Source organism: Barbus barbus (assembly GCF_936440315.1).
Source record: "Barbus barbus genome assembly, chromosome: 24".
Taxonomy (NCBI): domain Eukaryota; kingdom Metazoa; phylum Chordata; class Actinopteri; order Cypriniformes; family Cyprinidae; genus Barbus; species Barbus barbus.
The window spans coordinates 23058236-23081690 of record NC_136752.1 but is presented as its reverse complement, the minus strand read 5'-3'; the positions used below and the strand labels follow the sequence as shown (position 1 = coordinate 23081690).

Genomic DNA, 23455 nt, shown 5'->3' with positions numbered 1-23455 from the left:
CCCTATCCAGCACTGCCGCCGGAGTAGCTTTTAAATCTGTGCGTAATCCCTCCTGACCACGAGGTGGTATCAATGTGGTCAAGCAGAGTACAGCACCTTATTATCACATGCATGCACAAAAATAATATACACACTCTCCTCCCATTCTCTCCCTTAGATGATCTTTAAATGTTAATTTACGCTTAACAAAAAATGCCCTTAGGTTGTGTAATCTTTTGGAGGTGTATTTTGTCGTGTAATATTCTTTCATCTTTTTATTTTTATTTAAAGCTAAAAAATTCTATAATGTATAATAATAATCATCGTATTTAATATAACGTTAAAAATAAATTAAAGTATTAATTAAAAATTATTAATAGCGCATTTCATGTTTAGTATTGAATTGACATTGAAAACTGTACACAAAACTGTCATTGCTGAACACACATCAAATCAAATAAACACAAAACTAAAAAACAAACATTTACTGACGATTTTTTGAACGTTGTTCACATTCACAATATTGAAGAGGATATATTTAACATATGTAGGCTATTGCATTCGTGTGCATGTATATTTAAATGTAATTTCATGTATTGTTGGCAGAAAGAAATGTGAATTTGTCAACAAAAAAAAAAGGAACAAAGACCTCAACAGACTAACCCATTTCATGGATTGTAATACAAATCAAGACAACAGTTTACGTTTTCCAGGTTGAATGACATGTTTCCTGTAGACCTCAAAATAAATTCACAATTGTTTGCACATGTTTATTTACATTAAAGGCAAAGTCTGTTTAAGTCTGTCTAAATATGTAGTAATTGCATTGTCTTCTGGTCCATATCCTTTCCTTAGGAAGGTGTGCTAGACACTGATTAATGTAACAAAAATACTATACATGTTTATATATTTTGCTATTGTATTGTGGAGTGACACTTTCATAAACTTTTCTATGCTCCTCTGATTATATAATGGTACATATTACAATATCATAGCACAACATCAGTGATCAGCGATAATAATAAGCCTAATACTCATAAGTAAGGTTGTATAGATCATAACACAGTCTCGGAGAAGTGGATTATGTTTCACCTGAAATGTGAGGCAAATGTTGGATCACAATAATTAGGAACCACAGTTTCCACAAATCCCTTCACTTGATTGGGATGTTCTTGGGATGTTTTATTCTGGACAGCAAGGGCAGTGACTGTAACATCAAGCGTATTTTGCAGTGTTAAAAATGTATTTATACCGATTTTATCATGCTCTGAAAATTCTTCAAAAAGAACACAAAGAGTGGCCTTCTCAGCTGCCAAACTCTTGCATCAGAACAGGGTGATCAACGCATCACCGTTTCCATTTAATAAACGTTTTGCACTGTTTTTTCGGAAGTACCCCCAGCTCTGCACATTTTATATGTCTCCCTCATCTATCACACCTGATTCAGCTCATCAGCTTAGTGGAGACTGCAAGACCTGAAGAGGGTGTGTCAGATATAGCAAAGAGTATAGAAGGTCTTTGGATATAGGGAGACATACAAAATGTGCAGAGCTGGGGGTACTCCAGGACAGGTTTGAGAACCACTTTCCTATAATTAGTTTTTTTAATTCAATATTGAAATCTGAAAAAAAATGAAAAAAACTGCTTTTTTGAAAAAACAATTTTTCGTTTGTTCAAACAGAACGAAAAATCATTCATTTCACTTAATTTTTTCGTTTTTATGTTCAGGGACAGAAAACGAATAAACAACTTGCATATTCAATCTCTACATGCATTACAACATAATAATAGTCCTTAAAAAACAAAACAAACAAAAAACCCATAATAACAATCCTCCGCTTCTACGGATTCTTAACGTGTTTTATTTCTACATTTTCTTTCTCTTCATCAAACAGCCAGATTAACGAATGGCTTGACACAAACGTACAGAGGCAGAGATACAATACGAATAAGGGACTTTGCCTGAGACGGAGAATGTGGCCATAAATTACAAGTAAAATGTTATTTCTTTATAGATTATATAACAACATCTTATATAATATAATTTGTTAGTATGCCAATAAGAAAAAAACAGACAAAACAGAACAAGAAGCATTATTTGAGAAAAGGGCCTGCGGCTGACTTAATTTACGATTTTTGTGAAAAAGGCTAATTTGTGCTCTGCATTTAACCCATCCTAAGTGCACACACACCCAGGGAGCAGTCGGGGGCTCGGTGTCTTGAGCAAGCTCAAAGCACCGAACCCCCAACTGCTCCCGGGGGCCCTCAGTCGTGGTATCGAGGGTGGAGAGAGCGCTGTACATTCACTCCCTCCACCTACAATTCCTAATGGACTAAGACTCGAACTCGTAACCTTTGGGTTACGAGTCCAAATCTCTGTCCATTAGGCCACGACTTCCCCTAGCTGTCAAGAGAAAATATTGTATATAGTTTTGTATGCCATCAGTTATGCATGCCATCGGTTAGCTGGCCAATACTTAATATAAATTAAATAAACTCTGCTTATTGTCTAAAACAGGGGAGCCCAAACTGGAGGGCCAGTGTCCTGCAGAGTTTAGATCCAACTTGTCTCAACACACCTGCCGCAAAGTTTCTTCTTCTTCTCTTGATTAATGGCGGATTGCAAACAACTTTTAGGTGGATACCGCCACCTACTGTACAAGAGTGTGTAGCATCATGTCATTTTAACTGTGCTCATTCTTCTCATTAACCCTGTGTCATTAATAAATTTAAATAATGCTTTCCTAGAGATCCTTATCCCCTCTCCTTCTGACCCTAATATCCCCATCATATATGAAAATTATTATATTCAGTAGCTTATCCTAGTTTTCTATAGGCTATTTAGTGCCAGTTTACCAGGAAGTGACGATTTTGTTCTCTTTGACTCGTTGGATGGAAACGGTGCTCGTTCGCAAATATTTTATGAGATATTCCAAATTTAATTCGCAACTTTGGATGGAAACCCGGCTAGTGTGCATAGATTCCTTGTCTGTCATTAAAAGCATACAGTCAATGACATCTGTCAGAGAAGACTTAGTGATAGAACTTTATCATAGTTTGTTAAGAATTCATAGGGGTGGAATAGATGTTCAGTTCCTCAGAGCAAGCAGACGAAACACAATAAATGCTGTCATTGCTTTCAGAGGCGCATTAATGCAGGGTGATGGAAACCCAGCTATCAGGTTTGACCTCTTCAACCCACTGTAGTGCAATGATGACTGACACAATTTCTGCCTTATATACCAATAACCGATCTGATATTCTTTTGGAAATATCAATTTTAAATTCTGGAATATGTATTCCAATTCCCACACATTCCTGTTTGTTCTTGGATCCATCTGTATACATTTTGAGGTAATTAGAATAACTGTTTCTTAGATACATGCTTGTTTTAAATCCCACTTAAATTCATTTACTTTCTCCATTGGCTGCTGATATAATGATAGCTTTTCAGCATGACATTTGCACTTATTTGTAAACATCATGTAACAGGATTTGCTTCTTGATATCTTAAACCCCCATTCATATAACCATTTTTCTACTTTCTTTATTGCCTTCCTTATATTCTCTGTCACATATTTCTCATTCCTTCCTCTCATCCATATAGCCCCATCATCCGCATATAACGCTGATTATAATGTTGATCATAATGTTGAATAAAACCGGGCTGATTGCGCTCCCCTGAGGGATACCATTGTTTACATGAAACTCCAGGGAAACCTCTGACCCAATTTTCACTCTAATTTGATAAAAAGTCCATTATCCAATTGTACATCCTTCCTCCAAAACCCATTCTACTTAGAGAAAGCATATGATAGTATGTGGAGGGATGGATTACTTATGAAACTATGTCAAAATATACTATTATCATCAACTATATATTTCATTTTCAATACCTTCTCCACCTCATTGCTTACTCGTATTAAAGCATCTGTTGTGGAATGTCCTTTTCGAAATCCACTTTATAGTTAGTAATCCTCTCTGTTCTAGTACATGCAATATCCTACAAACTATTATCCTCTCCATCCATTTGCATAAGTGGGGTGTTAGTGCTATGGGCCAATAATTACCTGGATTAGTTGGGTCTTTACCGGGTTTGTTAAATGGTAGAATGACTGCACTTTTCCAACAACTCAGAATCGTTCCCTTCTTCCAAATTTTATTGAAAAGTCTTTACTCTAATTTAAGTGATTCTATTGGTAACTGTCAAAACATGCCATAACAAAGCTGATCTTGACCTGGACTTGTATATCCAGTGTCTAGTAAAGCTATGTTGAGCTCAGTGATTGTAAAATCCACATCTAATGTTGATATACCATCCTCCCTCTTCAACTTCACATCCTTATTCTCTCCGAGTGTAAGATCTTTCAACTGCTTATGAATATCCATAAGGTGATCACTACTATACACTGACATAAATGGCTTACCTAACACCTCTGCTTTTTCTTTGTCAGACACTATCACCTTTTCCCCATCAATCAAACAGCTTTCTTTTTCCCACTCATTCTCCTAAACATAGACCATATATCCCCTACCTCAACTCCTCTGCCTATGGTGGAACAGAACTCTCTCCAACTTTTATTTTTATTAAACTTAATTGTCCTACGTGCCACTGCCCTTTTCCTTTGATATTCTAAAACATTCTCGTGCGATAGATTCTTCTTTCTCCACCAAGGAACCACTTTCTTCGTGCCCTTTGTTGTTCTTTTTGGAATACTCAAAATTGCTGCATTTAAAATATGTTCTGTTATTTGTTTTGTGCATTCCTCAATGTCTCCTTCTAATGTTACCAGATCCACACAACATTTTCTAAAATTTTCCCAGTCAGCTTTCTCGAAAGAACTAAGAACTGGAAAGTGGTCGCTTCCTAAGGTAGAATTACTCTTAATATACCAGTCACATGCATTTACCAGGTTATCTGATACCAAAGTAAGATCCAAACATGATGTATTACTCCTATTCACATCAATTCTTGTACCTTGTCCATTATTAATGCATAATAATGATCTTTCTTCCATCATTTCTTCTATTATGTTCCCATTATTATCTGTGATTGCTACACCATAAGCTGTTATGTGCATTAAAATCTCCACACCATATTTCTGTTCTATATACAGTATATACATATATTTTTTTACAAGGATTATAAAAATTGATCAACTTAATATGTCTCTCTTCTTTTGTACTATAGATCTCAACTATTCCACATTCAATATCTTCTTGGCAAGAAACCTTCCTATGTGTCAACCCATCCTTGAGAAATATAATACACCCTCCAACATTATGATCATTAGATCTATCATGTCTTATATAACCAAATCCTGGTATCACAAAATCTAGCTAAAGTTTCTTGTACTTGTACACATATTACATCAGGAACAACATCTAATTGATAAATTAACTTTCCGTTCTTTGTCAACAATGCATGTATCTGATCTGCTTTAATGTTGATCATATCGAGGGATTTCCCTGCTGCCTACAATAGCCTTAATTCTGTCACTTTTCTTTTTTAACAGCGTTGCAACATTTACAGTATGACAAATGAAGCTCACAAAGTTAACTTTCTTCACAATTATCATCGTCAACTTTACATTTGTGCTCACAACCATTCTGCATACAACCAGGAATCTGTATTTGTGTCTGATTAACTGATGTTGTATTTCTTTGTCCCATTTCACTGGACTTTTTGTCAATTGATCTTGTTTCTCTTATTTTCTTTAATGCTTCTGCATATGATACTTTAGTTCAAGTCTATTTGTATAGCGCTTTTTACTATATAAATCGTTGCAAAGCAGCTCTACAGGAAATTAAGTTTCCACAATATATTTATATATTGCAGAACCTTAATATATTTAACTTATGGCAAAATTTGGTAATTCTGTATGTTGTCTGAGCTTTGGCATCCTCTGAGGTCCTCTGAGGGGTTGGCATCATCTTTTCTCATGTGTTTGGTCATCTCAGATCATTTAAGGGTTGGATCCAGACCGAAGCTTCTGTAATTCCTAGTTACCACCGGATGTTAATCCCATGGCAGAAACAGAGAAACAAATAGAGACATAATTAGCGTAGCTGCTGTTCCATCTAAGCAAAAATTATTTGTTCAACCCAAGCTAAAGAATAACAATAATGTACATTTGATCAGATATAACTGCAGTACAAGATTATAAAATGCATTATGTGAATGCTTGTCTTTAATCTAGATTTAAACAGAGAAAGTGTATCTGAACACCGAACGTTATCAGGAAGGCTATTCCAGAATTTGGGAGCCAAATGTGAAAAAGCTCTACTTCCTTTAGTGGACTTTGCTCTCTGTACTGAATCTCATTTTTGACATCTTCCATTGACATACTCAATGGGACTCCTGAAATAACTCCTCTCATTTTTGACATTGTTCCCAGAATATGTGCCTTCATCCTCTCTCCTTGAAGTGAAGACATACTAAGAATTTTTTCATGTTGTTGTTTGCTGATTCCACGAATCAGTACTCTTTTATTGTTCATAAATCTTGCTAATTTAATTTCACTTATCTCCTTCTCAATCGCCCTGGTAAGTTTAACTGGGTGATGTCCACCATCCTTGTTGAACTCAATTATAACTTTCCAATCATTTCCTTGTACTTTCTCGATATTCTCAGATTTAATTTTCTCATATTGATTAGCTCTTTGTTTCTTGCTTGCGTTTCTCTATAGATTCGCTATGTTCCGACCAACTTATTCCTCTATTTCTTTCTCTCAAGGCTCGTTTCATTCTTGTAGATTTGGCCATCATCCAATCCATTTCATCCCCATCTGAACAATTTGACATGATGTTACATTCACAGTACAGTTTATGCAGATCTGCCAAAACAAAGAAATTATTTGTTATGTATCCTTTCCTTCAGCAGTTCATTCGACGTGCAATGTGTCGACCAGCCTTTCGCTCTACCCCGCTATGGTTTGTGTCAAACCATTTGTTAATCTGGCTGTTTGATGAAGAGAAAGAGATAAAATGTATTAGAAATAAACACGTTAAGAATCCATAGAAGCGGAGGACTATTATTATGTTGTAATGCTTGGTTGACCAATCAGTGGAGAGGGGCATTTCACTCATGCCCACATGTAGGGATCGAATATACCAGTAGTTTGTTCATTGCCTGTCCCTGAGCGTAAAAACGAAAAACTGAATTGTTGATGTTTCGTTTTGTTTGAACAAATGAAAATTTTTTCAGATTTCAATATAAATTAAAAAACAAATTATACGAAGGCACACGGACCCGGTCCCGTCATATTAAGGCCAATGCAGTGATCACTGTCACAAATGCAGCTGTTACAGAGCATAATTTCTGTGGTGTCAGAATCACACTTAATAATATCCCAAAAGAAAAAAAAACAGCAGCATTCATGAACATTGTTGCATGCAACTTTTTAATAAAGTCTGTCACTGGTCCACTGTGAAACTGTAGAGGTACAGAGCATGAGACAAAGCTTACAGAAAAATAAACATAATGCTCTACTACAGGGATGGGCAACTTCGGGCCTGGAGGGCCGAAAGCTACAGGCAGGTGTGTTTGATTAGGGTTGGAGCTAAACTCTGCAGGACAGTGGCCCTGCAGGACCGAAGTTGCTCATCCCTGCTCTACTACATTCAATACACATGGCAAATTGTCAAAATACTTTCAAAGACATTTTAAAATATTTGCATGTGGCCTTTCAATATACACAGTTCCTCTTGTCAATAAAAGGGAAGCACAATTCAGCAAATCCTACAAATAAAAATAATATTCAACAAGAATGCGTTCAATTGATCAAAAGTAAAGACATAATGTTCTTTTGAACTACTTTATATTCATCTAAAATCATGAAAAGTATAATGGTTTCCTCTAAAATTTTAAGCAGCACTGTTTTTAATGTTGATAATAATACTAAATATTTCTTGAGCACCAAATTAGTATATTAGAATGATTTCTGAAAGATCGCGAGACACTAAAGATTGGCGTAATTGCTACTGAAAATTCAGCTTTGCCATCACAGGAATAAATTTCATTTTAAAATGTATTAAAATAGAAATGAGTTATTTTAAACTGTAATAATCTTTCACAAATTACAGTTTTGACTGTATTTTTAATCAAATAAATGCAGCCTTGGTGAGCATTAGAGACATCTTTCAAATCTTACTCAGTATGTGTATCTCTTTAATCTTTGGAGGTGAACACTGGAAAAACTCCATATTTGGAAAAGGAATGATTTATGATTTATTGCTTTAATCACTTTCAGGTTCCTGGCTGGACACAGGCTTTGTGAGGGGCCTGCTGAGGGCCCATTCGTCATGTCTGTGTGCCGCTTGGTCCTCCGTCTCTGACTCGCTGCTGGAGCTCTCACTACTGCTGCTGCTGCTGCTGGGACTGTCACTGCCGCTGAACTCATAGCAGTCTTTCTCCTGTCTGCTATCCTTCACTTTCTGTTTGTTTTGCCCCTCCTTCCTCTTTATTTCCACTCTTCCAGGGGTTTCCACTCCACTTGACCTGGGCACCGCTGACATCTGTCTATCCTTCCAGGTGCTGGGAAAACTGAGGGTTGGGTTTGGTAAGGAAAGATCTGGACTTTTCATGGAATCTTCCTTTGGCTCAGTCTTATGCAGTTTATCTAACTTTGAACTCTTAGATTTGGACCGAGTAACAAACCAATCCTATGAAAAATAATAACAATGAGAATACTTATTATAAAAGATACATTTTTATGATATATATAAAGAGCAGAAAATTAAATAAACATTTATTGTGTTACCTGACAATGAATGGAATTAATGTGATACTTGACTCCACTTTCGGAGTTGAATTCTTTCTTACATATCAAGCATTTATATTTCCCAGTCTCAAATTCACCCTGCAGTGAAAAAAAAGAAGGCTCACCATCTTTTCATAACTGTATTCTGTTACAGAGCAAATCCAATTATGAACATTAAACAAGAAAAATCAATAGAAACGTACTGATTTAGGTACCAATAACAAAGCAATAGTTATTTAGTTATACTGTACAGATGAATATCTTTTCTGGTCAAACTACACTACACCATTCAAAAGTTTGGGATTTTCTGAAAGACATTAATATGTTACATTAATTTCTATTTCAAATAAATTGTACTCTTTTGACATTTATATTTATTAAGGAACTACATTATATTTAACTACTTATATTTATTAAGGACTACAGTTTTCATATTAAGCAGCCAACTTTCAAAGTCGATAATAAAAAATTGTTTCTTGAGCACCAAATCAGCATATTAGAATGATTTCCAAAAGATCGTGTGACACTGAAGACTGTAGTAATGGCTGCTAAAATTTCAGCTTTGCCATCACTGGAATAAATTACTATATACAATTTATTTACAAAGAAAACTCATTTTAAATTGTAATAATGTTTCACAATATTACTGTTTTTACTGCATCTTGTGTGTTAAAATGAAAGGAAATTTATTCCTTACCAAGGTACATAGCCCAAGATGAGCCTTTAGGCCAGATACGCTGGTATAGAAGCAGTTACATCCCTAATTTGATAACAAAGATGATCATTACAAATTTACTTCACCATCCATTCACTGAAAATCTTTGTTTTTGCATAATTGCATAAATCAGTGCAAAACATGCACAAATCACTAATGAATGGCTCTTTAAGTTCAAACAATGGTAAAAACACCTGGAATAAGTACTGTTTATGCATGATATTCACACCTTGTTTGGACACTGCACTTTTTTATGCAGTTTGACTTCATTCTTCCACTTCCGTAGAGTCTCCTGACTGAAGGCTGGCAAACCTGGACGAGAATACTTCAGCTACATAGACACAAAAATACCACAAATGCTTAATTAATACAAGATTGATAATTCATTCACAGTTCTCAAAAAGTGAAACTAAAACCTTTTAGTGAATCCATGAAAGTGTGTAAAACAAAGGTGATGCAGCCTTACCAAAAAGAGTTTCACACAGGTTCTGACTTCTTCACAGCCCTGCAATTACAACATGTTGGCATAGTTTGACATATACATGTTTTGCAGCACCTTCTTGTTGTCTGGTACCAGGTCACGCTGCACTTTTCTTTTGGGCCAGTCCTTCAGCAGCTCCTCACTGGCAATCTCCCTCAGGTGGAACACGGCCACCTGCGCCGACAAGCGTTTGGCCCGTCCGCTCTGCGTCCGCTCTGGGATGGGCTCTTTCTGTGTCTTCACCTCCTCTACTTCACTTTCTTGGGTCGTCTGCAACAACAGATCATTGTGACCGTTCATTGATGAAAACATCAACAGCCTGAATGAGAATCTGTTACATTTAGGTAAATGCTTATTGAATAATGGAGAGAAGGACTCACTGGACTGTGTTCGTTCTTGACATGGTACTCCAGGCCCGCTCTGGAACGATACGCTTTACCGCAGTGTTTGCAGTTCAATAAGAGCTTCTCCAGCTCTGACGCCTCTTTGCCGCATTTCTTCATGTGGTACACATAACCCATTATACTAGTGAAACTTCCAGTGCAACCCTAAAACAAACCATTCAACATCTTTTAAGGTAATTGTATACATCTAATTTATTCATTATTTTATCTACTTTTTAAATATTTTCACTTTTACACTACTGTTCATAAGTTTGGGGTCTATAAGATTGTAAGAAGTCTCTAATACTTACCAGGTCTGCTTTTATTTGAGCAAAATACAGTAAAAACAGTAATACTGTCAAATATTACATTTTAAAATAACGCACATGATACTTGAGAAATCATTAATATCTTCTTATTATAATTGTTGAAAACAGTTCTGCTGCTTAATATTTTTGTGGAAACTGAGATACTATTCCTTCATATAACGATATCCATATAATAAGATTTCATATTTATATGAAATATCATGTAATATTTCATATTTATTTCAGGATTGTGAAATATTATTACAGTTTAAAATAACTCACATGATCCTTCAAGAATTAATTATAACATGCTGACTTGGTGCTAAAGAAACATTTCTTCTTATTATAAAAGCTGAAAACAGTTCTGCTTAATATTTGTGGTTTTTCAGGATTATTTAATGCATCTTTGCTGAATAAAAGTATTCAAATCTAACTGACCCCAAACGTTTGAATGGTAGAGCTTTTATTTTCATTTTCATGTTTAGTACTAATATTTTCAAATTTTTTGTATGCTGACCTCCAGGGCCTTTTAAGCTGCATTTAATGCTATACAGATAAATGACCACACCTCTTTTGAACATTTTAATTTGCCCATCCTTTTTAATACTTTCCGTAATTTCTCCTTTACTGCTTGGTCAACCAGGTCATTCCCTGTATCTGGAATGGGCTGAAAAAATAAACAAGAAAATAATACCATCATTTTCACTGTCAATGTCACTACCAGTTTAGAAAAAGAAAACAAAAACTAACCAAGTTGTTATGGTCAGCCATGAGGTGGTACTTCATTCCAGTTGAAGTTTTCAGTTGTTTCCCGCAGTGTGGACATGTAAAAGGATTCTACACAAAGAACAAAAACAAAATCAGGTGCAGAATTCAGACAAGTGCTAAAAAAATCTGCTACATCTCTATGATATTTTCACAAACTTTGCTTTATGAATGTACCAGCTTGCAGGTTTCCAGGTGCTTCTTTAACCCATCCACTGTCTTTCTTCCAACGCTTTTGCATTTTGGGCAGCTTACTCTACCCTTTGCCAAAATCTGAAGCTGCCATTTTTCCTCTTGACTTCCTGTAAAGACCCACAAAATATATATTATGAATACTGTGCTGTTTTCATTTAGCCACTGTCTCATTTACCTGGCGGATAAACAGGTGACTCCTTTATGGTGTGCTGAGATGATTTCTGCTCCTGTGTGCTGTCAGTCATCTGATTCTTCTGAGTGAACTGAGCAACGGGAACTATAACAGGTACTGTTGAACAAAAAAGATGTAGTCTACACTATTCATGGTGTATCATGAATTATAGAAAAACAACTGAAGAACTGCATACCTGATTGCTTTACTTCCTCTATGTACTTTTTTAAGTAGGGTTGGTCAGTTCCCTCAATCTTGTGCTTCTTCTTTAGCTTAAAATCTGTAGCATAAAAACTTGTGCAACTTTTGGACATTATTTAAAATGTCATATATCAATTAATTATATTTATATTAAGTCTGTACTTACTTGTCACTATTAATGTGTCTGAACTGGATCCATCAGTTTTTCCCATCATTTTGCTGGTGTGGTCAGTTTGCATATATTGGCTTTCCGAACCATTGACCAGACTGGATGTAATAACTGAACTGCAAGATGACCCATGGTCTGAATCTTCTGTAGGTCTCATAACCACAGGCTGGAGATCATGGTACCTTAAGACATGGACATTTTTAAACGATTCAGAGATCAAACTAAATGATTAAAATGTGTTAAATGCAGTTGACATTTGGTAACCGGAAAATGCACACATTGTTTGTTAGCAAAACTCACTTTTTTCTGGTGTAAGTTCTCTTTATTTTCTGAGAGCTTGTCCTCGCATTCTAAAATTCAGTAACAACAATGCAGTAACAATATTAGTTTTGATGGTCTCATGTTTAATTTTATTAATTACCTAAATATATTCTACACTGGCATATTAATGCATAACACATTGTGAGAATGCTTGGACTTACTTTGGATGGTTTAATTCCACTATCTTCAGCCTCTCTTCCCAAATCTTTCATGACATCTGTTGAGGATGCAATCAACTCTTTAGAATATATTTTTAATAGATTTAATAAAATGTAACCACTCAAAAATTACGTATTTAATAGATCATAATGTAAATTAAATTACATTTATTTCAGACTTTGTGTAGTGCAAAAGTTTAGTATTAATACCACTAAAATACTAATATTCTGTATTAATCATTAATACAGAATTACCTGGTGTTTGGGGGTTTAGTTTTGGTTTTGGCATTTTCCTCTTGCTGGGTACACATGTGGCAGACATGTTATCCTGGGTCTGATCCATGATCCTATTCCACACAAATCAGTGCTTGATACAGAGAAGCATGGATAGGGATCCACTACTATCTATAATATCAGATCATTATTTTATCATAATCAAAAACAAATAAATAACAGTGAAATATAGGTAAGCTGTGTGGAATTTCGTTATTTCATTAATTCAGTGCCCCTCAAGCAGATACTGGTTGCACTAAGGCTAATAATTTGAAAAATAAAAACACATCTGATTGCATGGACTAAGCCTGCACACAGAAGCTACATGCAGTCCAACATGCACCTTTATTGCGGTGCATAAGTGTAGTCTTCAAGACCACTGCCACCATCACTGCCCACCAATATTCCCAGCCAAAAAATAAGACATGACGGCACTACGTCAAATAAACCCTCTGCGGATGCATGCCACCGTCATACAATCCGTATTACACCGATATACCCTAAACTTTACATTTAGAGAGGCATATGCAATACTCAATGTTCACAAAATAGTCAAGAGCAGCTATAACATTACCGTTCTCTCGGCGAGATCACTTCATATATAATACGCCCCTTTTCTCCACCAGCCAATGAGAAAACGCTCTTCCCTCAACACACCAAAAGGGGCGGGTCTTCACGCCGAAACAACCTATCGCAGGAGACTGCAGGTCCTAGATCAGATTTCGACACGCCTCTGTCTTTACTCCTTGCTGCGGTTGAGACGCCGTGACTGAACCGGAGTCAGTGTGGATACAGAATTAAACCAATTTAGTTTTAGCAACATGAACTTTCGGTTTCAATACACCAGAAATGAGCAGCGGAGGGTCTTCTTGGTTTTCAGCGTTGATTAATCCAAACAAATGGATGTTCACCAAAGAAAAGGTACAATTAGCAAACATGTAATACCTTTTCTTTACAAACTAACGTTAACTAATATTAATAATACAAAATACACTATTGTTGCTTCCTATGTTATGGGTATGTGCTGGCAAGGAAGTCTATATAAAAGGGTGCTTGTGTCAGGGTTAAAATTTAACTACCATCTTTATTTCCATATTTTCAAGAAGGGAGCTCTCCGAGAACAAATCCATGCCATCTCTCAGTCTTCTGTCCTAGATGGTATGTATGTCACCTGATAATGCCATTTATTTATCACACCCCCAAGACAAATGTAAAAAAATATATGTATTAAATTAAGCTCTTGAAGTGTGACATGCTCCATTATGTCCACCTGTTTCTAGAGGCAAACATTGATGATGCTCAAATCCTTACTTTGACAAGAGAGGATCTGAATGAGCTTTTTCCTGGTATTAGGAACTTTCAGCTCAGAAGGACAATTATGACACTGATCACAGACACAGTAAAGGTAATGTGTTTGGTCAAGATGCTGGTCACGGAATTGAACTCCAAAAATATGTGCACACTCAAGTTATTCCTAAAAGAGTAGGAGTTTCATGGAATTAGACAACAAAATTTCAAACTTAGTGGCATTTTTTTTTAAACAATGACTTCTAACCAACAAGTATACGCTATTTTGGATGCATGTTTGAGGCCGTTTGCTCCAAACTGAAGTTCACACAGGTGTAGTTCATCACTTGTTCGGGGCGCGGAACGTGTTCCACTTACATTTAACAACCAGCAGGCGTGCAAATATTTAATATGAATATGCTTGAACATTAATATAATATTAATATGTGACTTTTTGGGGTCATTTTATATATATATATATATATATATATATATATATATATATATATATATATATATATATATATATATATATATGCTATATATAAGTTACAGAAACCAAATCCAATGTAAATTGATTAAATTGCGTGCATATGTGCATGCTTCATTTAATAGATAAGTGAGTACTCATTTGTAATTATTATTTGATTCCTGAAAGGATTCACTTCAACGTGGCCCAGAAACATTGGCTGGTGCACTGAAGCATTTAATGCACAAAAACAGTAAGTTACTTATGACCTACAAATTTTCCATTTTCAGTTGTAGCAGAGAACCAATAGAGTTCTCTTTGTTAAAGAGATGTTGCATAGTGGCTTTATGACTTTTTCCTAGATGATGCTGCTGTACAGGATGTTTTGAAGGAGTCGCTTCGAGCGTTTAGACAAATGGAGGATCAGCTCAGATCAGCACAGGCATCGTTGAAACCGTACATTGAGGTCTTGAACAGTCTCACTGAGGCATCCACTAGAAAAGAGGACTGGGATAAAGAGGGAACGCCAAGCTGGAGACCATTTCCAACAGATATGAACTCTCCACCCATGCAGACTCACTCTTTCGGTGAGTAAAAGTAAAAATTCAGATTTCTCCTTAGAGTACATGCCCTTTCATCTAAGTGCTCAAAACCACATTTTGCAAACTTAGCTTTGTAAAAAGGTAAACCAGAGTAAGAGATTATGAATATTTACTTTGCATTATTAAAACATACATGAAGTCGTGGCCTAATGGTTAGAGAGTCGGACCCGTAATCCAAAGGTTGCGGGTTCGAGTCTCGGGCCGGCAGGGATTGTAGGTGGGGGGAGTGAATGTCCAGCGCTCTCTCCACCCTCAATACCACGACTGAGGTGCCCTTGAGCAAGGCACCGAACCCCCAATAGCTCCCTGGGCGCCGCAGCATAAATGGCTGCCCACTGCCCACTGCTCCGGGTGTGTGTTCACGGTGTGTGTGTGTGTTCACTGCTGTGTGTGTGCACGTTGGATGGGTTAAATGCAGTGCACGAATTCCGAGTATGGGTCACCATACTTGGCTGAATGTCACTTCACTTTCACTTTTTCACTTTCACTTTCACATACAGTGGGTTCCTGAGGTCTGAGAGCACTAGTGAAAATGCTTCTATTTTGCTTTTTTTTTTTTTATATTTCATCCCCCACCCTCCTAATATATTTCTCTTTTGCAGAGCCTTCGGTCAGAGTGCATCCATTTGTTTGTGGTCGAACCTTGGGAACGGACAAGCAAATTCTTGCCCAGCTCAAGGGAGTTAAAGAGAGTGATAAACGGGACTGTCAGTTGATACTGGCCTTCAGTCCCGTAACATCACGAGCTGGAACTGACACTGAAGAAGCATTGAAGAAAATTCCAGGTAATTACTTATTAGAACAATGTTTGACTAGTTTCATATTATATCTGAATATTGTATTTGCGAGAAATGTAGCCAGTTTAATACAGGTTTCCTTGAAATATCTAACGGTTATAGGACTAGTCTGCAAATGGTAATTTCATAGGTTCAGTCCTTTTTGCACCTGCATCTTGGACAATTTAATTTATAATTTGTAATGTTAAATTATTTTTAATTTATGTCTTTACAGCTGATAAACCAGCAGTACTGGTGACAATGCACCATACCTTCAACTATACCTACGCGTGTCCCAGCTTAAATATAGCATCTTCTCAAGGGAACATTGTGGAACATGTTAATGTGCTCTTCCATGACTCCCATCACGGTCTTCTTAGGTGTCCAGCAAATGAAAACGCAATGACCAAACTTCAGTCAGTCTTAAACCGGTACATGTAAACAATCTTGCTTTAACTGTTAACCGTTGAAAATGACAATTCCATGTATTTATGTTGTATGGTCATATGAGTAGACAAAAACAACAAGCCTGCTAATAAACATGTAAGACTGGTGTGTTGATTCCAAAAATTTTATATATTCAGACAATTTTATCAATTGTTTAGTAAGAAAGCCAATAGCAGGAACATTAGAAAAAAGCCTTTTCCATCAATGCTCTGATATCAAACCATAATGCTTTCAAGTTCTCACCTTCATGTAGGCACATTTAAATTCATGTACATCTCACACATCAGAGAAGTGACACCTCATCCCATCATTATTAATATCCTAGCTTTTTAAAATGCATTATTACAAAGTAGTTGTGGTGGTTCAACAGGCTAAAACAAGCAAGCTTATAGCCAACCTACACATTGATAACAAATATGTGACTGTAGCATCAAAACCTGCCCTTACTTCCAATCTTTTCATTCAGGGACTTCCCTTTTTCATACTTTGGCCAATATTGTGTGTAATATTCACAAATCACAAACCAAAAAAAAGAGAAAAATACACATTGTAATGCTGTCTCAAACAATAAACATAAGAGTTAATATACTGATTTAGGGAGACGGTCCTCACAAATGTAGCCCAGCAACCTGGAAAAAACTGTTGGCTTGGTTATGAAATGTTCTACAGCCAGTCGCCACACCTGATGAGTAACCAATAGGAATTTCCGTAGGCACATAGATACATCCGTTTGAGTAGCAATCTTTGTACCACATGACCATGGATAATTCATGGATATTATTTCCCATTAAAACACTCAAAAGAAAAAACAAACGCCAAAAACAAACATGTATGATGGTACGGTTGGGTCAGTCGAGACAAAAGTGCCATTTGTTTACATTCGAGTGATTGGCCGGAGCATTTTGTGCTTATCCATGTTTCTCCTGTTTGACAAGCCCTATCTGTCACTTGCTTGGTCCTTTCTTCTTGTTGCTCCAGTAATTGCTGTAGGCCTCATCAAACATGTTTTTGCAACTTAGCTTAGCATTCAGGCGGGAGCATATGAGGAAGGAGCCGCCCATTTTGCGGTGCAGGGAGTAGGTTTCTTCTGGTGGAGGGATGAGGCGCTGTTTCAGCATGACGGGGATGAGGTTGTGGATACGCTCTGTGGTGCTCTGCGCCCCGAAATCAAATGGCTCCTCAGAGGCAAAAGCCTCACCCAGGATCATCACAGCATCCACATGGGCATTTACCATGGTCTGGATGAGAGGTTGTGTTAACATCACTTATTTGTCATATGTGCAGCTTAAAACAAAAATATCTGGTATATTACTACCTTAGACTCATAACCAGTCAAGAACTTCATGTCTATGGATCGCTTCAGCACTTCTTCTCGATTACCATCTGCTGCAGCCTTGATGACCTGTTTTAAAAACGATGCAATCAGTTAAAGAAATTAAATATTTACTTATTCAAATAAAGTTAACTTTCAATTTTATGTCTGACCTCAATATAAACATCAGTGAAACTCTCATCAAACCCTCTTGTTGCACCAAAGTCCAGCAAAGCAACCTGTGGATTGAAGACCAGCTTGATTATACCAAGAGATGAAGCCAAATCAACACGCAATCAAATACCGGTACAATAAATAAATAAAATCAATATATACACACTTGGTTGGTAGGACGTTAATATAAATGTTCTAATAAAATCTTCTAAATAAATGGTAAAAATTTTATATAAAATGATAAATACTACAAAAATGGTATAAACGTAAAGTTTTGAAGATTTTTGAAATCAAAAGTAACAATGGTAAATATTATCACATTATCATTTAAAAATTCTACTTTGTATTTGAATATATAATTTATCCCTCTGATTGTAAAGCAGAATTTTTAGTAGTCATTACACCAGTCTTCAGTGTCGCATGACCCTTCAGAAATCTGCAGATCTGCTGCTCAAAAAACATTTCATATAACCATTATTATTATTGTTATTATTAGTAATAATAACAACATAACACTCTTTTTAATAGAAATATTTTGTAACATTATAAATGTCTTTGCTGCCAGTTTTTTAACATCCTAGATGAAGTTAATCATTTCTTAAAAAAAAAAAAAAAAAAAACTTTTTAATAGTAATGTACATATTTGCATTACCAGTCAAAAGATAGGCCATGTCATACTTTCTACATTTTAGAATAATAGTAAAGTCGAAACAACAAAAGTATGGGAATTATGTTGTGACCAAAACAAATGTTTAATACATCAAAACTTTTATATTTCAGCTTCTTTAAAGACACCAGTATTCAAGCAGGTTTAAAGCAAATTCAACCAAGCGAGTCTAAACTGGTAGTGAAAACAACCAGGAAAGATCAGTGCTGTCAGAAAGTAAGACATTCTTTCTTACCCTGTGGGTTTGTGGATCATAAAAGAAATTGGACCAGTTGGGATCCGTCTGCATGTATCTGAACTCGAACAGCTCCCTCAGACACAGCATCAGGATGTTCTCGCAGATCTGTGCAAAAATAAAAAGTATGGTTACTTCACCTGCACTAAACTGCTTTGAATCCATAGTATTTAGGCTTTAATGCATATGTAGGACTTATAGTATAAAGTTATAAATCAGTTCTAGCTCAAAACAAATCAATGTTTTAATGCAATGTTTACAAACTGCATAAATAACGAGAATTTAAATCATAGTTGTATGGTCTGTTTAAAAGTTCCAGTCACATTTATTGCCTTCATTTATGTGCATCATTTCCTCTATTCACGATTTGGTAAATACAGTTTATTTTAAACTTCATTCCTTAACTTTTGTATGGTATGGATATGACCTTGTTTACACTTTGCCCTACTAATGCAATAAAACACTTCCACCATCAGGAGGCGATAATGCTTCAGCTTCCATACTAGCCACGTTTGAGACCCTGTGACTCAGAATATAGCTTGGCCTGATACAACACCAAATTTTAATGTGCTTATATAACTTGCTAAACTTATAATGATGCTACTTACTGTAAATAACAGTAGAAGAACTGAAAGTACTAGAAAGTAAGCTGAATTTTTGTTTTCAGTCCAACAAGGTAGCAACCAATTCATAATTCAATTACAAATGTTTAGAATGTTTGTAGCATATGTTTCTGCAAGTCCTAAACTCTTCAATTTAGATGTAGCAAATTTAAGCCATAAAAAGTCTTAAATGGTACAAGAAAAGTCTTAATTAAAAGTTCTTAATGTGAGGACGGAAAGACAAGAATCAAGAAATGGTTTAATGTGAGGGTTACACTTTAAAAGGCTATGAATTCACTGAATAAATATAAGCTTGTCTTGTTCAAACCAATACAAAATTGACCCATATTTTTATGAAGCAAACATGCAGTATATAATAATAGATACACTTGATTCATACCTTTTCTTAAAAAAAAAAATGTATCTGAACCAAAAACCTGTATCTGAACTGTAAATCAATTGTAAAAAAAAATGTATTTAGTCATTTTACAGTTTAACATGTTACCATAGACATACCCCTAATCCACTTAATTTTATTTGTCAAGATCTTAAAAAGCCTTAAACTTTTAAAATTCCTGCAGATACCCGGGTAGATGTAGTAGTCTGTTTTTCTCTCATTTCATTCATTGCAGAAAGTGTTTCACCAGCAACAGTGAATACCTCATTTTTCAACTCTTGTGAAAGTGCATCAGCCTGATCCAAGGGAAATCCAGGCACCAATTCGGTGGTGAGAACGTGCTGGTTGCTGAGTTCGTCTATTACCTCTGGCACGTAGAAGAAGGGGTGATCTTTCAGAAGTTCCCTGCCAAAAACCACAAAGCCTCTGAGTCACTGAGCACAAGTCAGCATCCCCACATGCCACCCCGCACGTGCACCACAGATAGGACGTGATGATGAACACACACACACACACACATCTGCTTCTGAAGGGATGTGGGAAAAACCGTGATGCTATTTTTCTGGGTGTGAGGATATCCACAATGAAGCCTAAAATTTGGGTACGTCAGCTTTAAATTATAGCTTGCCAAGCAAGAATGGGTAAGTCAGCTTTGAAATATAGTCAAGCTAGATATTTGAAAACGATCTAGCTACAAGAAAAGTGAACATTAGAAGTAGCTATACTAACTATAATGATGCTATGTCTATATATCTATATCAAAGATGACAACGGCATACTCTGACCACACAGATTTACACAACATGCAACGTAATCCAGTGGCAGTAAATATGTAATTACTAAAAAGGATGCTGCACACTTCAGCACTGCAAAGTCATTGTATAGGCAAAATAATAAGTTCTCTTTTCTGGGAAATTATCAAAATGAAGTGAGGTTTATTCTTAAACTAAGAAATGGGGTATGAAAAATAAACAATTAAAAGGGAAAACAAGTTTTTTCTTACTGGTTTTTCTTGTTTTAAACAAACCACATTTAGATATTTGTACTGGAAACAAGACAAAAATAGTGAAAAAGAAAGTAACTTTTTGCTGTGTGTAAACACTACTGAGTGATGACTCGAATGAATCAGTTTTCTTTTAACTATATTACGTTAATGCTTTCTATAAATCTACTTTTAATAAAGCTTTCAGACAAGCTCTTTTCTAATTTAAGTCTATGGAGGAGTTGGATGGTATTAAATGTAATTTTACAGAAACCATCCAAACAGATAACGGAGAAATACAGATTCTGTGAGTTTAGCATCTAAAGGTCAACTGTCCATATGAACCAATTCAATAAATCAATTGGACTACCTGACAAAGAGAAGATATTCTAGAAGAATGTGTTTGATTATGTCCTCAGCTCTTTCGGATACGAGGCTGTGTGCGCAATGTGTTTAAACTCCGTCAATACTTGCAGGAAACAAAAGTGTTACATCATTTTGAAAAGAGCTAATCTGCTGAACGCTGAGAGTCTCATTGGTCTGCTCAAAAGTAAAAGACACATCTCACCCTGAAGGCATGTATGTAACCATATCTCTCTCTTGGAACATGCGTTTCATTCTTCAACCCCCCCCCCCCCCCAAAGTCAGGGTCCCATTAGAGGACAGGACACAGGGTATAGGCTTGTTGTCAATGTTAATTATTTCCATTTGTGCTATATTTAACATATGTCAGCACGCAAACTGTTCCTTAAGATCGATTCATTCAATCCCTGGCCTACAAGCTAGGCGGTTATTTTTAGCCCTTTGCTGAGGCCACAACACTCCAGAGAACCTGTTATACGAGGATACAGAAGTGCACAATCATTCTGAGCAGTTGTAGTGTTTATTTTCGTGTGTGTAAACCTTCCTTTCAAAGGCATTATGTACAGGATAGATTTAGCTTGGATATCAGGCACATGGCAACCTGAAATGTCCTGTAGGCCGCTTTTGAGCCCACAGCCCGCCCGTGGTTTTATTGAGGGGTAGATTAACGAATACAACGATGGGATGCTCTGAATAAGCGATTGAGAAAAATATCTCCCGGTGGTTTCTGTTCACTTACTTGAATTTCCGAGCACACTTGGCTTCCCTTATGTAATCACACTCCAGTGCCAGCTCACGTCGCATGACATCTATCAAATGCTCCGGGAACAGACCTGCACATTCATAGACACAGTCAGACATGAGTCAGTAGGTTAGTTGATATTTTTAAAAAATTATTTGAGTCACCAAGAGGCAGAGCCGGCGCCAGGGCACCTCCATCGGGGGGCACAAATCACGTTGTGTGTGTGTGTGTATGTGGTGGTGGTGGTGGTGGGGGGGGGATGCACGCTCTGTGTCTCATCGGGGTGGGGGGTCTATTGCAAAGTTTATACTTCCCTTGTGAAAAAGAAGGACACTTAATGTAGTGTACTTCAAATCTTAAGTGTATTTAAAACAAACTACTTGCAGATTATATTTGAGAAAAAAAAAAAAAAAAAAAAAAGAGCACACTTTATAGACATGCTTTACACCACTTAAAATGTGCACTTTTGACTAACAATGTCAAATTTAAGACTTTACTCTAAAATACAATTTCGAAGAACATTGTTCTAAAAAATGCATTATGAAATCAGTATCGTGAATCGTATAGCATTGGGAGTTGAGTGAATTACATCCCTAGTTTTAATGTTTTATTGTCATGCTTTAAAAGAAGTTACAAATGGTTTTAAATGAATGTCATGCAAATTTCAATAGAAATTCAAGTACAATTTAGTTTACCAAAAATTCTTGTCAGTACATTTGGCAGTACACTTTAACCATATTTCAAATAAAACAAAAGTAAATATGATATCACACATACAGATATTCTTATGTCCTATTTACAGTGGTGGCCAAAATTATTAGAACACTAGTATTTTCCCCAGCTAAAAAATGGTTTTAAGTTAGTTATTTCTATCTTTTGCTGTAGCGTGTCAGCAGGAAGTATCAGTTTACATTTCATTTTGCCGTTAATTGTAATAATCCAGTGAGATATTTGTCTGATAACAGCTAGCACACAGAGATCTGATCTGATCATCATCCAGTCTGTCTGGAATGACATGAAGAAACAGAACAAACAGACAGACTAAATCCAGAAGAACTGTAGCAACATCTCCACGATGCGTCAAGAAACCTACCTGCAAAGCTACCTGAAAAACTGACTTAAAACCTTTTTTTAGCTGGTGAAAATACTAGTGTTCTAATAATTTTGGCCACCACTCTAAATGGGTCAAAAAAAGCACTCTTAAGTTTAACAACTTGCATTTAATGTGAAACATAAACTGTATTTAATTGCAATTAAGTGCTTGAAAACATTAAGTTCACACAACTGTATAATGCTAACATGTACTTGTTTTTCACAAGGGTTTTCAAAACATTAAAAAATATATTCATGGCCAAAAATATCGGCACCCTTGGTAAATATGATCAAAGGCGGCTGTGAAAATTAATCTAAAATTAATCTAATTAATAATATTTTTGGCCATGACTGTATCTTAGGTATCTGCTTTGTGTCATTTCTCTCTTCTGGCAAAAAGGAGGATCGAGGCATTTACAAGCTCAA

General features: G+C 36.1%; 3 protein-coding genes across 6 annotated transcripts in view; 1 reads left to right on the top strand and 2 right to left on the bottom strand.

Moving 5' to 3' along the window:
- Positions 1 to 7357: 7357 nt before the first annotated feature.
- Positions 7358 to 13497, bottom strand: LOC306843476 (zinc finger protein 512-like). 2 transcript variants are annotated; one of them, XM_079375002.1, is made up of 16 exons: positions 13457 to 13497; positions 12865 to 12956; positions 12613 to 12668; positions 12431 to 12480; positions 12128 to 12312; positions 11957 to 12040; positions 11764 to 11877; positions 11571 to 11695; positions 11379 to 11465; positions 11197 to 11295; positions 10318 to 10485; positions 10013 to 10207; positions 9686 to 9787; positions 9439 to 9501; positions 8742 to 8840; positions 7358 to 8643 (listed from the first exon to the last, which is right to left on the bottom strand). In XM_079375002.1, exons 2-16 carry the CDS (start codon positions 12950 to 12952, stop codon positions 8218 to 8220), a joined length of 1941 nt encoding a protein of 646 aa, XP_079231128.1. In that variant the 5' UTR covers positions 12953 to 12956; positions 13457 to 13497; the 3' UTR covers positions 7358 to 8217. The 2 variants fall into 2 exon arrangements, with proteins under 2 accessions (XP_079231128.1, XP_079231127.1); XM_079375001.1 differs by having other exon boundaries at positions 12865 to 13014; positions 13457 to 13485.
- A 224-nt stretch (positions 13498 to 13721) lies between these two features.
- LOC306843914 (uncharacterized protein) lies at positions 13722 to 16569 on the top strand. 2 transcript variants are annotated; one of them, XM_079375628.1, is made up of 7 exons: positions 13722 to 13803; positions 13986 to 14040; positions 14163 to 14287; positions 14828 to 14891; positions 15001 to 15225; positions 15843 to 16025; positions 16252 to 16569. In XM_079375628.1, the coding sequence occupies exons 1-7, from the start codon at positions 13732 to 13734 to the stop codon at positions 16455 to 16457; spliced, it is 930 nt and encodes a 309-aa protein (XP_079231754.1). In that variant the 5' UTR covers positions 13722 to 13731; the 3' UTR covers positions 16458 to 16569. The 2 variants fall into 2 exon arrangements, with proteins under 2 accessions (XP_079231754.1, XP_079231755.1); XM_079375629.1 differs by having other exon boundaries at positions 13782 to 13803; positions 13989 to 14040.
- Positions 16450 to 23455, bottom strand: part of LOC306843912 (atypical kinase COQ8A, mitochondrial) — a 30792-nt gene continuing 23786 nt past the window's right edge. Inside the window, exons 10-15 of one of the 2 annotated variants that reach the window (XM_079375625.1) lie at positions 21935 to 22028; positions 20114 to 20255; positions 18852 to 18959; positions 17949 to 18014; positions 17779 to 17865; positions 16450 to 17701 (exon numbers count right to left, since the gene is read on the bottom strand). In XM_079375625.1, the coding sequence (XP_079231751.1) occupies positions 17408 to 17701; positions 17779 to 17865; positions 17949 to 18014; positions 18852 to 18959; positions 20114 to 20255; positions 21935 to 22028 (791 nt within the window). In that variant the 3' untranslated portion in view covers positions 16450 to 17407. The remainder of the gene's footprint in view (positions 17702 to 17778; positions 17866 to 17948; positions 18015 to 18851; positions 18960 to 20113; positions 20256 to 21934; positions 22029 to 23455) is intronic. The other variant, XM_079375626.1, reaches the window with a different exon arrangement.